We start from the raw sequence: 14,503 nt of genomic DNA, 5'->3' as shown, positions 1-14,503 counted from the left end.
CCATGCAAGACTGAAAATGCACCTTCAAGAAGAGCTGTTTGCTTCCACTCTGCAAACCCAGCTATATTTAGTCGCTGGTGTGCACAGAGGACCTGACATTTCTTTTAGAGGACTCTATTTAAAACAAACTGCAACAATCTTCTCCATCGGCAGAGGCTTTGCTTGGCAACGCGGGGCACCTCCTCACCAGTCCCCATGACTTGGGACTGAGCTGAAGTCAGCCGAGCTGTTGGGCCTTCTGCTCCCATTCTGCTTCTGCTTATTTCAAAATGAACAGAAGAAAACCAGCTCTGAACGGGTCACCCACACGAGGGCAGTAAGTGAGGCTGCTCCGTGCCCTGCTGACAAGGGTCCTTGATTGAGCACCCCTGCGCACGCTGCTTTCATAACCCATTCACACACAGTGACAAAAGTACTTAAGGACCCATTCTTTCTGCTCAAATGGTTTGACTCCCGCATACAAGTTCAGCAAGAAAATTGAGAAACATCTGCATGGCTTATGTTGTACTGAATAAGCCCGTCATGGTTTTCTTTTTGTTCCTGGATGAGCTTGGAATCAGCAGCCATTATTTCTTACTCAAAATAACATTATTATGTTTCTACAATACCCGTGGGTTCAGAAACTGGTTATGATCCGCTCTCACAAAGTGATACTTCAGTTCCCAGCATTCAGCTCACAGCGTCAGCCATGATCTATGGGATTTTTCTGAAGAGATGATTAACCCTTATTCAGACAAAGGGGCATTAATGGGAAACAAAGGTTTCTACAGAAGAAATCAAACTGCTCTATCACAGCACAGACCTAGAGAGTGCACCCTCCTCTGGCCATAAACCCCGGAGTTCAGCAAGGGAAAGCCCTTTGTGCAGAGTCCAAACTCATCCACTGAGACCACGAAACAAGGCTCCCCAAAAACGCGCACGAGAATCAGTGTTGTAGGAATACAACAACATCTGGGAAACCACAGCATCTTCACCACCTCTGTGGGCAGCCGCCTCTGCCAGTGCCCGACCTCTCTTTCCAAGAAGAAATGTTTCCTGATACCCAACATGACCCTACCCTGGCGCAACCCAAGGGCTGTGCAGGACTCCCAGGTGCTGCAAGCACCCCGCGTGATGCCAAGGAGCAGCTGCACGGTCAGGGCAACAGCTCTGCAGGAAGGATTATGTTGTCAGTGCAAGTGGGTTTGACATTGCAGAGATATCAAAGCGCAAGCAAAGAGAAAAGTTTCGTCAACAAAGTAATTGCTCTGCTGGACTCAATGGAGCTGCAATTATTCCTCGCTGAGGTGTTGTCAGTTTGTACTGCAGATAGAAACTGTTGCATAACACAGAAACGGGCATGTGCAGAGATTGCTTTTCATATGTAAAACTCTCTTGGCAGCTCTACGTTTTCTATTAAAATAAAGAAAGAAAGAAAAAAAAAGAACCAAAAAAGTACATGTCGACACTATGCATTAAACACCCACATGCTTTTCCCTTTCAAAATTACGTTGCTTTTTAGCTAGTTAAATTTGCACTAGAAATCACAGAATGAGAAGATACCCTTCCTTCTACACTTTGCCCAGCACTTGCTGGAAACAAGCCCAGTGCTTGCCCACGCTCACAGGACGTGCAGCACCCAGCACCCACTGCACGGAGAGCCACCCAGCACCCACTGCACGGAGCCACCCAGCACCCACTGCATGGAGCCACCCAGCACCCACTGCATGGAGCCACCCAGCACCCACTGCATGGAGCCACCCAGCACCCACTGCACGGAGCCACCCAGCACCCACTGCACGGAGCCACCCAGCCCCAGCAGTGCCGGGACATGGGAGGACCACAGCCACAGTGATCAGGAGAGCCCAGGTTTGTCATTCCTGATGGCTAATGGAGCAAAATTGAATGCAGATTGGAGAGGAGGAGGAGCTGGGTTTGGGCTGGGTTTGGCTCCCAATTCTGTAACTCGGTGAGCGCTTCGGCTGCTCGTGGCTATGCTAGTAGAGTGGAAGAAAGGTTCTCCCCCAGGTGCCAATGAAATTCTTCCTATGTGGCTTTGCCCCCAGAACCTCTGTGCAGCACTCTACCTGCAGCAGCCACTCTGCTGTGAGCTGCTCTCCTGGAGCTCTCAGCAGGGAACTGGAGCTCTCCTCAAGGAGAGGATGCTTCCATCTCTATTGGGTTTTGGTCTCCTCCAGCAGTCCTAATGCAGCGCCAAGCAGCAGCCCTGCAGCACTGTGCTCCTGCTCACTCGCTGGAGCAGCACGGGACAGTGGTGACTGCCCAGTGGGGGGTCAGGGCATTTCCCTCCCCTCCAAACTCATGCTCCTTCTCGACTTCCATTTATTTTTTCATCTTCCCAATGAGATTTTTTTCTCTGTTCTCATCACAGAAGGGAATGGAAAAGGCTAGAATTATCACAGTGAAGAGATCCCTCACTTTCTACATCAGACATCAAAGCAGCATGCTCGCAGGCTTCAAAGAGTCCCTTGGTGACTGCAGAACCACCGCAGGGCTGCAAACTTCAAGTAATTCCTGCTTAAATGAATACATCTCTACTACAAGACAGCCAAATGCAAATTTAAAAGTAGTATTATTACTCCATTATGAAGATACCTGTTCCAATTTTGCGACAATTTCACAAAATGAATTGATTGTTAATTATCTTTTAGCACTCACCTATATGTTCCTGTAAGGCTATTACTGTACATGCATGAACACAACGACTGCACTGCTTCTGCCTGACTAACGGTTGGTGGCATCCCTTCATTGCAGATGTACACCCTCCTCCTCAGGTAATTATGTGGAACATGATTGTGGCCTTGGGCTCTGCCTGCTCAGTGTTTTCAATTAGATTTTACTACAAAAGTACATATTAACATTAAAGGAGCATTACAATGCAGCAAATGTGATAAAACAGACCAATGGTAGACATACCTTCTGCTTCTGTTGTTTCAAGAATCATAATTGCCATTAATTTACGGTCTTCTGAGAAAGATCTAATTGCTTTAATCATCCCTTATTTCACTCACAGTGTGCACACTTTCTGCTACCCAGCTTTACCAGCAGCCCTGACCAGCGCTCAGCCGCCCGCACGGCCTCCATGGCTTTGGCCCAGCCTTCGTGGTCTGAGAGCTGCAGACCTGGGCAGAGCTCTGGGCTGGAGGAGGTGCTGCAGGGGCACAGAGGATCCTTCTGGAAGAGCCCCGATGGGCGCGTGGTGCAGACATGGTACATGAGTGCTTTTGGACACCTTTACAGCCAATATTTCTTCGTTCTTCCAGACACTGAAGATGTCTCTGAAGAGCACGGGTGTCAAATCCTGGCCAAATCCTGGCCAAATCCTGGCTGGGTGGTTGTTTTCTGACTGGTTGGAATCCTCCAAGCTTTCCGATAGATGCTGCTCCATTGAGTGGGTGATACAACCACAGGGCACGTGGCACATCCCTGTGCTGAACACAGAACGACGCCCAACCGCCTGCCCTGAATGCAGGGCTGAGTGCTGTGCAAACTGCTGCAGCAACGCTTCTACCTCACGGGTCCTCAGTCCATCAGCTGATGCTTCTGTGCAAAGGGAACTGGTATTGCTGTTATCACTGTACTCACTTCTGAAACATTAAAACCTTTGGTTGGCTGAATGCTACACAAAGCCGTGGCTGACAAAAATCCAGAATCACCAAATAGCTCCAGGAATAAGTGAGAATTACAGCTTTTAAAGGACATTTAAACACACGGAGGTATTTTCCCACCAGTCACTGTTTCCTAATCCACGTAGCCACGCGGTTCCAAGAAGTTCCACAGCAACACGCACCAACGCAGCCCCGCAGCCTCACATCGCAGAGCAGCACAACTTCAGGGAACGCGTTTCAAAGAAGACGTAATTTGCCTTCTATGGGGCCAGGGTCCCGTTTGGGCCGAGGCCAGCAGCTTGTGCTCACTGCAGGACAGCCCCGGCCCACAGCACCGCAGGGCTGCGAGGCTGCATGAAACCCCACACGTTGCCCAGACCTGATGCTGGATGAAGTTAAGAACTTCGGTACCTGAACACGCAGATCCTCACAGCTCCTGAAAACATCATACAGCCGTAGGCAAACTCTACTGCAGAACAGTGAGAGAAATGAATATTTGCAGTTATAAAGTTCTAAGCAGCCACTGTTATTAGAACCAGTCTTCATTTCTGTTTTGAAATGCAGGGGCATTATAAAGAATAAACGTTAGCATTATTTAAAGCTATTCATTTCAAAGGGTGATAAATTACATTTCTTTAGAAGAAAGCTACAGCTCACAATCCTCCGTGTGCCCCCACTATGCCAGATTCAAAGTCGTGCTCCAAATGAGCCTCAAAGCCCGATTTCCTCAACCACCCAACAGTATAAAACTCCAGCAAATGTTGTATTGAAATCCTCATAACTCCCAAATCCACATATGTATGGTTGCTATAGCAACTGTCATCTCAAGCCTTCCCAGCAGAGAAAATAAGTGTGTGTCCTACCTGGTTAATCGGTATTTGTATTATGGAGAATTGAAGGGTAACTTTGTTTCGCCAAAAAATAGAACAGGCACTGAAGTGCTACTGTGCTAATGTGATATTATTTAATCTGAACAAGAATCCACTTTGCATGTGCCTTGAAATTATAGTATTTATGTAACATTCAACACAATAAGTAAAAATGTTGCTGCCAAATATACTCGGCTTACCCCGCTTACTGATTTGAATAGAAGGAACATGAAAAAAGACCCAGAAATCTGAAGGAAGGTGGAAGACTACATGGGATCAAGGGCTGCAAGTTTCACAGTGGCTGTATTAGAGTTAAAACAAATAAAAAAGCCAAAGGTTACTGCAATCTGGATTCAAAAATAGGCTGATGGAAAGCTAAGAATATATAGTCGGTGTTTTCCCATTTCTCTTCATTTCAGGATGAAGAAAGCTCCCAGCATGGAAGACCACACTGGCTGAAAACCATCACTCACTCAGAGTCATGACTGTAACTTTTTTTTTACTTGAAAAATGTCCTCAAAATACTTCAAGAAGTCCCACTTGCAGCACCTATCCAGGAGCATGCTGACAGACATTACTGCCTAGTAGACATACCCAGAAATTTATTATTTTAATCTCAGCAATTACTAAATAAAAGTGATCACAGCTACTAAGCAATAAAGTCTCTGCAGAACATTAAAATACAATGATGACATATCCCTCATATTAGTTCAATGACACAATTTGAGAAAATAAGAACTGAGGGGAACATGCAATGTAGAGAGCTACACCTGCATGCTGTTACCGAGTACAAGAACGGACTTCAGACCTGTGCACACAACGAGCTCTTTTAATCTCACAGCTATAGCCTTGGCTATATGACATTTCTTCAAACCACGATGGGCACAGGAAGCACAGACCTGTGCACGTTAATGAGCCCAATGTGGCAGTGCAGATCAGACACACTACGCTGCTGAGTGGGCCCTGCCACATCTGCTACATGAAGCAGATTGATGCTCAGGTTGGCCATTAAAGGGATCTAGTTCTTCAGTACTACATCCTAAAGATTTAGAAATGTAATGTGAGCAACAGCACTCATACAGGGAGATACTGAATTCCCACAGGAGAAAATAGCTTGTGATCTCAGACTTTCATAACCAGGGTTGAACATGGTGAGAAGAAATGGAGAACGAGGTGGTGCGAAAAGAGCCCCAACCCCACGCCCAGCTATTTCTGACACAGCCTCCAACAATTCCTCCTGCCCTCTTAACTCCTCTTAGCATCAACAGCATTACGTGGAAAAAGTAAAATGGTACTAAACAAGTGCTGAAAGGTATTGTTTTCTTAACAATAAACTGACTTTTATATACAGAGACAGCAAGACGGTATTTTAAGAACTCTTCCTATCACATTGATTTAACTACAGATGGTTTTCCCCTTCACTGTATTTTTCTTTGTTTTTTGCCATGAAAGCTTTGCCTCTGGTAATCCTTGCTGTGCAAGTCTTAAAAATATTTACTTTAAGAGAGAGTCATAATAATAAAAAAGCAGCTACCAGCACCACCTGCGAATGGATGCTTCCAGATGCATCAGAGCGCAGCGCATGCTGCCATACTGCTGTTTTACCACATTGCCTGTAAAAACCTGAAAATGGTCCAACATATAAAGGGAAGAGAAAGATCCGCGAGAGCCAGCGATCAGATGCGTGCCCTGCAGTCTGTCCTGTGGGGATGGAGCACGGCCACGTGGCCCCACACGGTAACCCCACCACCATGGGGCCCGGAAAGGCAGGAGAAGGCAGTGGTAGGAGCAGGCACTGCTGACCCACCCATAGCCTCAGGGCAGGGGACGCACAAGCCCGAGGGCTCCCTCCCACCATTCTCTCCCATCTGTGCTCCAAGCTTTTGGCTCAGCTCGGAGCATTGATCGAGCTGTGCTCCACCTGACCTCACTGAGCAGCCCGTGCTCCTTTCAAGTGCTGCTCTGTATTGACTCTGCCGCAGAGCTAGGGCTCCTGTAACTGGTTTAACAGCTTTTTGAGGCCACTTTGCTTCTGATAAGATGCCCACACATCCGCTGAGGATTGAACACAGTTTTATTGTCAAAAACAATTGTCCAGGAGCACAGCAGCAGCGTTTGGCAGCACGGGCCCTTTCTGGAGGAGCAGGGCAGCACAGCAAGATGCACAAGGACGGGTGGGTACCACCCTCAGCCCCAAGGCCCCCGAGCCCCCACTGGGAGCTGCTCAATACAGCGCAATGGGAGGGACCCACCAGCTCCATGCTCAGTGTTTGGTATCCAAGGAAGGATCTTTCTGAGTAAAAACACGACATGGTTCCTATGTCCTCCAGCAAAGACCACAGCAGCATTTTGGAACACATACCAGTAGCTACAGGAAAGCGCACTAAAAGAAGAATGCACCCTTAAACGTGACCCAAAACCCAGAGAGCAACAGAGCAGCAGGCAGGCAGGAGCATGGGCACAACCACCATGCAAGGATCGGCAGCAGCTCGCAGGGACCATGGGCTGCACGCAGCAGCAGGCTGTGGCACCAAGGAAGCCTGACTTCCTGACATCACAGCTGACCGGGGCAGTTCTGAAGGCTAAGGGCAGACTAAGAGTCTGAGTAAATGCAAGCTGTGAACTTGCTTTTCCCATATACCATCTCCCATATACCCCATAGGTTTTATATCCGGCCTGCAGCACTGGCCCTTCCTCAGCCCTCGTCGCTCCTTCCTCTCTGCTGATGGAATTATTTGCCTTTGATGAAATACTTGCAGCATGTTTTAGTCTTTTTTTTTTTTTTTTTTTAACCTGCACTGAACAAGAGAGGTATATTTAATATGCTTCCTACCAAACAACATTATAGTTGTATTTATTGATAAAATAAAATAAATCCATACAATGAAAAGCATGGCGTTATATATAACACCATTTCTCAGCTTAAAAGATTGGGCTGCATGAGATTTTCAGCATGTACAATTTCCATTTCAGCAAAGACTTGTGTGGCTAAGATCATGCCCAATATTTTCCAGAGAAAATATCTGACAGAAAATCACTAGCAATCACAAAAAAAGTACAACACCCTCTGCCCTGCCAAAAATAATAAGAAAAAAGAGAGTAAGAAAAAGAGACAGAAAAGAAAGCCAAGAAGCAAAGCTACTGTGCACTGCTCAGTGTAGGCATGAAGGCCTCTCTAGATGGGGAGGAGACCTGGCACATCTCATGGCTCAGATGTGCTACAGCCGCCATCTGTCTGTGCCCCAACACGCCAGGGACCATCTCTGGGGATGATACCCAAGTGCAGCCGTGTGTGTTGTGAGCTGCACGTCGCACAGGTAAGGTCACACTGAGGGCAGAACTGCAGTCAGCCCCAGCGTGTTTGCACGCATTGTGGAGATGGAGCTGTGCCCTCCTCACCGACACCAGTTCTGCAGGGCTGCACTGACACAGCTGCAAGGCTGTTAGCTCTGTTGGCATCATCTCCTGCGCTCGGCGCGAAATCAAATTAATAACATCTTCTGCTGTCCTACGTGAATTCGTGCAAGAATCTTTCACTTTCAAAGCAGTACAGGTTAATTCAGCTCTGTAGGTAAACTCATGGAAAACTGAAGAGTTTGCTGCCAAACAATTCTTAATTCCAGCAGCAGCCTTTGACATTCTTCCGGTCTTTCTATCAGACACTTAAATCTTTGCAGACAGCTCAAAGCCACCATCTCGGGCACCTGCAGGCCTGACACGCTCCCAGCAAGCAGCGCAAGAGCTGCTCTGTGCTTGCTGCATCAAACCAAAGCTACACACAGACCCAGCCGGGTTGAAAGCTGCCTGTGATGTTCCTTATCTCACCCTCGACAAGGAGAGCAGTAGGGTCTGAAATACCTGAGATGTGGCAGCACTCCTTTCCGGCAGAAATCACTGCACTTCGAGATGCAGCTGGAGCTCAGGACAGACTCTTTACCCTGCGGTGTAAATAAGCCCTGAGGCTGCTGTTAACAGAGCTGAGCACGCATCAGACAACTATGCATTGAATTCAGCACTGACCTCTAGAAGCACAGACATCTCTTAATCATTTTTTAACATTATTTTCTTATATCCTGTATTTGAAATGACTTAGTTAAGAGATCTTTTGTGAACGATATGACAGCTAATTCCCACTTACTCTACTGAAAAGGGACAACTGAAATAGATGCAACAATAAAAAGAGTGGCTAATACAATTGCCATTGATCATTTGCCAGTTTATCAAATGAAGATCCCACCAGCTAACTGGAGAAGGAAAATAGTGCTGTATATTGCATGTCTCTGTAACAAGCTAACTGGACAGCTCATTTGAAAATCTTTGTAAAGCTGGACATCAGCATACAATTTATAGCTGTAATGAAAGCTTTTCTAGCAGACGCCCGTGAGCCCATTTTCACCTACCTTTTCAGCTGACTGGGCAGTGCCAAAAAATATTGGAATGAAGGCAAGCCATACTATACAGGTAGTGTACATAGTGAATCCAATGGGTTTAGCTTCATTAAAATTCTCTGGGACACCCCGAGTCTTGATGGCATACACAGTACACGTAACCATTAGAAGAATGCTATAACCCAAGGAACAAATGATTTGTAGATCCGTTATGTCACATTTGAGAACTCCTCTGGCTTGATCAGGGTTCATAGTTTTCTGCTCATCGTAATCTATAATGATGTTGGGTGGGTCGACTGCAAACCAAATAAAGACACCTAGAAGCTGCACAGATATCAAACTCGACGTGATCGCCAGCTGCGACGTGGGGCTGATAAGCCTGGGTGCTGTCACTGACTTTTTGCCCTGCTCAAATATGCGGTAGATGCGGTTTGTTTTAGTCAGCAGGGCTGCGTAGCTGATGCACATCCCCAGCCCCAGGAAGATGCGCCGGAAGGAGCACACGGCGACGTTTGGCTTGGCGATCATCAGGAAGGTGATGATGTAGCAGAGGAAGATCCCCGTCAGCAGGACGTAGCTGAGCTCCCGCCCCGAGGCCCGGACGATGGGGGTATCGTTGTAGCGAATGAAGGTCGCCATGACAAAAATGGTGGCGATAATCCCGAGCATGGCCAAGAAGACGGGGATCACAGCCCAGGGCGAGTGCCACTCCAGCTTGACGATGGGGATGGAGCGGCAGCCGGTGCGGTTCTCGTTGGGCCGCTCGTTGTAGGAGCACAGCAGGCAGGTGACCTCATCGGCCTGGTACTGGTACCCATCGCACAGCTCGCAGTGCCAGCAGCACGGCATCCCCTTCACCATCTTCTTCCTCTCTCCCGGCTTGCAAGGCAGGCTGCAGACCGAGGACGGGACTTCTCGCACTCCTCTACCCCACTGCATGTCGTCGATCTAGGAGACATGTGAAGCAGAAGGAGGCTGTTATGTGGGTGTTACCGCCGGACCACGGGGCCGCACGCTGCAACAAACAAATGGAAAACATTACATGTGGTCGACTGTGCTTTTCCAGATTGCACACCAGCGCCTTCACGTGGGACTGTAAGCCGAGACTATTTACTACAGCCATTTTTCACGTTTCTTAGTAATGAATTTGTGTAGAGTGACACAGCACCAGACAAAACAGCAGTGTGGAAACCCTTTTCGCTGCATGAAAATCAGTGAGAGCACTTGATTTGGCTTATGGGAAGGCAGCAGCCACATTGTGAGACTGCCTTTTGTGCACCCAGAGCCTGGGGCTTCTCACTAAGACCACAGCAAGTGTTCTCCCCTCCTGGAACTACTGCTACAGGGGAACACTTTGAACAAGGTGGAAACGTTCCTAGGGGCTGGAACTGGTGGGAATGTGGTGAGATCTGTAATGGGAGCTACGTAAGAACTACGAGGTACAAAGAAAACAGTCATCAGTGAAAAACACCGTAATTAGATAATATTTCATTTCAAAGTCACATCCAGCTTTTGAAATACCGTGCGTGCTTCTGGGAATGCAAATTATCAACGACTGCATTAAGTAAATGGAACGACTCATTTGTTCTGTAGTCTAAAGAATCCTAAATCTGAAGAGTCCTAACCTCCAAGTTTAACTCAAAATACTGCACAAAATTGGAGTCACAAATCATTCCAAAATATTCCAGACTGATCAGCTGCTAAGAACCCGGGAGGTTCAGCTCTGGAGCTCCCCTGCAACAACCCAGTCTGGGACCACGGCGAGGTCCTGACACCCAGCACCGGCTCATGGCACCAGATCCAGCTCAGCCACACAGCAGAACTTCAGAGAGTCCTCAACCTGCAGCACATGTGTGCGTGCACAGCTTTTCCTGACGCGCTACCTGATCTGCTGGGGCAGATGTGAGTAAGTCTAACTAAAACAACATTGCCGCTAATAATTTAGGTTCTTCAATGTTTACACGCTCCAATATTTCCTACAACGGAGGGATTTTAAGGTGAGCTGCTGGAATAAGCTGTCTGTGATTATTGATGTGCGCAGGAAGACTGGGGTTAGAATGTCTTAAACTGAAGGATTAAGGTGCACCCTCCCAATTTAATTCCAAATAGACCCGTACCAACTTTGTTTCACATACTTGAAAAACATCAAAGCCAGACTGCTCAAATATTATACTATTGAGAGTCTGCAGCCAACGTTACAGAAATAATCCCTCAATAACAGATATTTGAGAGGTCTGCCACTGCTCAAGAAATTCATTAACCTTCAATATTCACTGCTTATTCTGAAAGAAAAAAAGACCCCGGAACTCTTCCCTAACATCGCACTGAGCGACTTACAGGAAGCTGAAGAATGATTCCTCCTTATCACTGCCTTCTACCTCACCTTTCTAGAAAGATGGAAGCTGAGGCAGGACAAGTACCCCTTACCAGTGCTGGTACAGCTACAGAGTGGCACACCAGCCCAGGCTGGAGCCCCCATTTGCTATTACAGCTACTAAACACAGAACGTACTGGATGCTGGTTTTACAGCATGCATTGATGTGAAACGAGGAAAGCATCTACATGCACTGACCCAGGCTGCAGCGATGAAAGGGTTCTCACCAATTTTCTACATACCTCAGAGAGCTACAGAGTTATTAATGCATCATCACATCCCCCTACGCCTTCAGACCCAGGAAAGGGAGAATTTCCATATTCTCAAAAGTATCCCGTGCATTGCTAGATAGCGGGGACAGCCTGAAGGTATCTCATTCTGCACAGACACTGGTGTGAGGAGATAAATAGGAGATTGGGCAAAATTATGGAAAGTTCTTTTCTGGTCTGCTGGGACCACACCATGATAACTCTGTATCGCTGCCCTCAGAAAGGCTCACGGTGCTCTGTTGCTTCTGGCTAGAAAATTAATAATGAAAACTGCTGTCAGATAAGCCACCTGCCACCGAGGCAGGCGCTGGGAGCGGAGAATCCGATCCAAAGTGGAGATGCTCTCCCCCCCCCCCCACACAAAGAGTATTTTTGAAGCATTTCCCATCTTTGTAATAAATTATTGCTTCATAACTGCTTCCAGAAGTGTAAACAAAAGCAACAAACTGTTCAGCTGTACATCGGGAGCCCTGGGAGCTGATGGCTGTTCCCAAAGTACATTACTCTGTTCTCCTCTTCCCATCCTTTACTGCAGTTTCTGTAAATAGGCTTTTGAGAACCTATTTTGAGAATCTAGAAAACCTAATTGAGAATCCAGAAAAACTTCTATTGTGTTGAGGAATTGTTACATTCAGTTCCTTCTTTTATTTACGTAAACCTATAAGCCTGCTTCTATTTAATGGCACTTTTCCCAATACTTCTTGCCTATCTGATTTGGAAACGACTTACAGATTTTGCAAAGTCCAGAGTTTCAGGATCAGGACCATGATGAAAAAGCAAGAATAATTTTTGTCCACAATTACTGTAATAGGACTGTCAACAAAACAAAACAGCAGAGCATTTCATTCAATACAATCTAACTAATACTAGCAAACCATGGGATTTGCTGCCGTTAGGTTCAGATAAAAGCAGTATTTTTAAGCAGTCCATATGAAAGCAAGCACTTCTGGTCTTTGCTTCTGCCCTCAGCCACCTCAGCACAGTGCCAGTCCTGCCGTCAGCCTTCCCTCCCGAGATTGGCACCTAATCTGCAGCTGCTCAGAATCCGGACGGCAGATGAGAAACAGGAGGACAGGCACTTCGTCATGGCCTTGCCAACGGCGCTCCTGATGCTGGCAGTGCACCGCGCTTTGTGCCCCTCCACGGCTGCCCCGTGCTGCCATGACACCGCATGCGCACCCAGCGCGCTGCCCCTTCACGCTCCCTGAAGGCTGCACACCACCACGAATTTCACCTCCCGGGTTCACTTCAAGATGCTGAATCCCACGGGTGAGGCTGTACGTGGCTCTGGCAGAGAGCAACCTGCACCAGGAGCAGAGCCCACAGCTCCCTGCCCGCCCCATGAACACCTCGGTGCGATGGGATCCGGCCCAGCATTAATTCTCATCACGCTTACCACAGAATAAACATTAGCAAGAAATGCTTAGTCTGTCTCATAAGGCCCAGCATAATTGTTCATTTTAATGAATAAAGTAACTCGATATATGTCGATAATTTAAACATTGCTGCTTCTTTTCTCAGCACCACAAACATTTCTGTAATAAGCTATTTGTTCTGAACCAAATTGTTTCATGCAATGTTTGATTAAAATAAAAGTCAGTACAAAAATAATTACGTTACTGATAATTAACCTTCTCAGGAAAAAGATAGCTACTTTCCCCAATAGGATGTTTATAACGGCGCTGCCATTAATTTCATGGACATATTAGGAAACAATTGCAGAGGATTGCGCTCAGATTTATTGCTATCTCACAGACTGCTTTCAGGCTCCTGTCACTAAGTCAGAGTTCAAACAGTTTTTGTACATTCAACTTCCCAGATAGCAATATTTGCATGACTTAGCTCTTCGGGCTTAGCTATTAATGTCTTGTAATTAGTTTTTCAATCCAGCACTTTAACATGATAACAGTTTTAAGCTAAGAATATGTCAACAACACACAGTCAACAAAGCTTCCTGCAAAATATCAACTAAAATCCCTTAAATAGATAACAGCAGCGATAAGCCAAACTACCAGGGAAAGACACAAATCTACCACAATGACTCACCCAGACACGGCCAACGCTGCATTTCACCCACTGCTGTAACTCTTCCCTTCAGCTCCATCCCCTGGGGGCAGCGGCACCCAGCCCTGCAGGAGGGGCTGCTCCCCACCACCCCGTCCGTCCCCATGTTGGGGCTCCTAACAGCCCTGGCACTGCCCCGCTCCTGCACCCGCTGCTGGGTTCCAAAACGGATCCAAAATGAGCAGCTTCAGATGAGCAGCACCAGCACCTCAGTTTTCCTACTGTGCTGAGATATTCCTCTTAAATCCATCCGAGTATTCTCCTCTTAAAACAGGAGTTAAAAGTCGCTGTGCGTGTCCTGCTCTGGTCTCTCCTACCACCGCCCGCTTTGTGCCAGGCAGGGCTGCGGGCACAGCCACATCTATCATTTAGTCATCGTTTATGTGATGAGTGAATCAGTGTTCAAACCAAAGGCAGTGGAAACTCATCACTGCTCGCAGGCTTGCAGCCAAAACCTGGCAGTTGTGTGCAGTCAGCACAGCTCCTTCAGCTCACTCCAGGCCCTGCTGCCGAAGCCGCACTGAGCTCTGAGCCGTGCTGCTGAGATCCCCGGGCTCTGTGTTGTACCTGCTTTTTGGTGATCGCACAACAATCGGTTCTTAACCTGCACAGAACCATGATGCATCTTCCTTTTCTCATCTTACTGCTTGTTTAGTTTAATATTTGTAGTCATTTTCCATCGATCTCACCTGCCTCGGTAGCACCGGACACCGACTGCAATGAGTAACAACGGTAATGAGATCCAAAGCCTATTTGTTCTACATTAAACCAAGGACAATTTTAGCTGATTCAGGGAGAAACGCTTAATCTACAGTTTTTGCAAAAATGCTCATTATGTATTCCTGTTGACACACAATAAAGCTGAAAATTAATTATTTTAATGCTTTTATATCTGACTACAGCTTCCTGTTGTCTTCTCAGTAATGGGATG

At 47.0% G+C, this 14,503-nt stretch overlaps 1 protein-coding gene across 2 annotated transcripts in view; it reads right to left on the bottom strand.

The window, feature by feature from the left end:
* Positions 1-14,503, bottom strand: part of GRM7 (glutamate metabotropic receptor 7) — a 219,736-nt gene that overhangs the window by 43,877 nt on the left and 161,356 nt on the right. For both annotated transcript variants that reach the window (XM_085235846.1, XM_031555624.2), the window contains exon 8: positions 8,878-9,813. In XM_085235846.1, the coding sequence (XP_085091972.1) occupies positions 8,878-9,813 (936 nt within the window). The remainder of the gene's footprint in view (positions 1-8,877; positions 9,814-14,503) is intronic.

This window comes from Meleagris gallopavo, chromosome 14 (assembly GCF_905368555.1).
Source record: "Meleagris gallopavo chromosome 14, MGAL_WU_HG_1.1, whole genome shotgun sequence".
Taxonomy (NCBI): Eukaryota; Metazoa; Chordata; class Aves; order Galliformes; family Phasianidae; genus Meleagris; species Meleagris gallopavo.
Note: the sequence above shows the minus strand (reverse complement) of the source record. Positions and strands in the feature narration are given on the sequence as shown.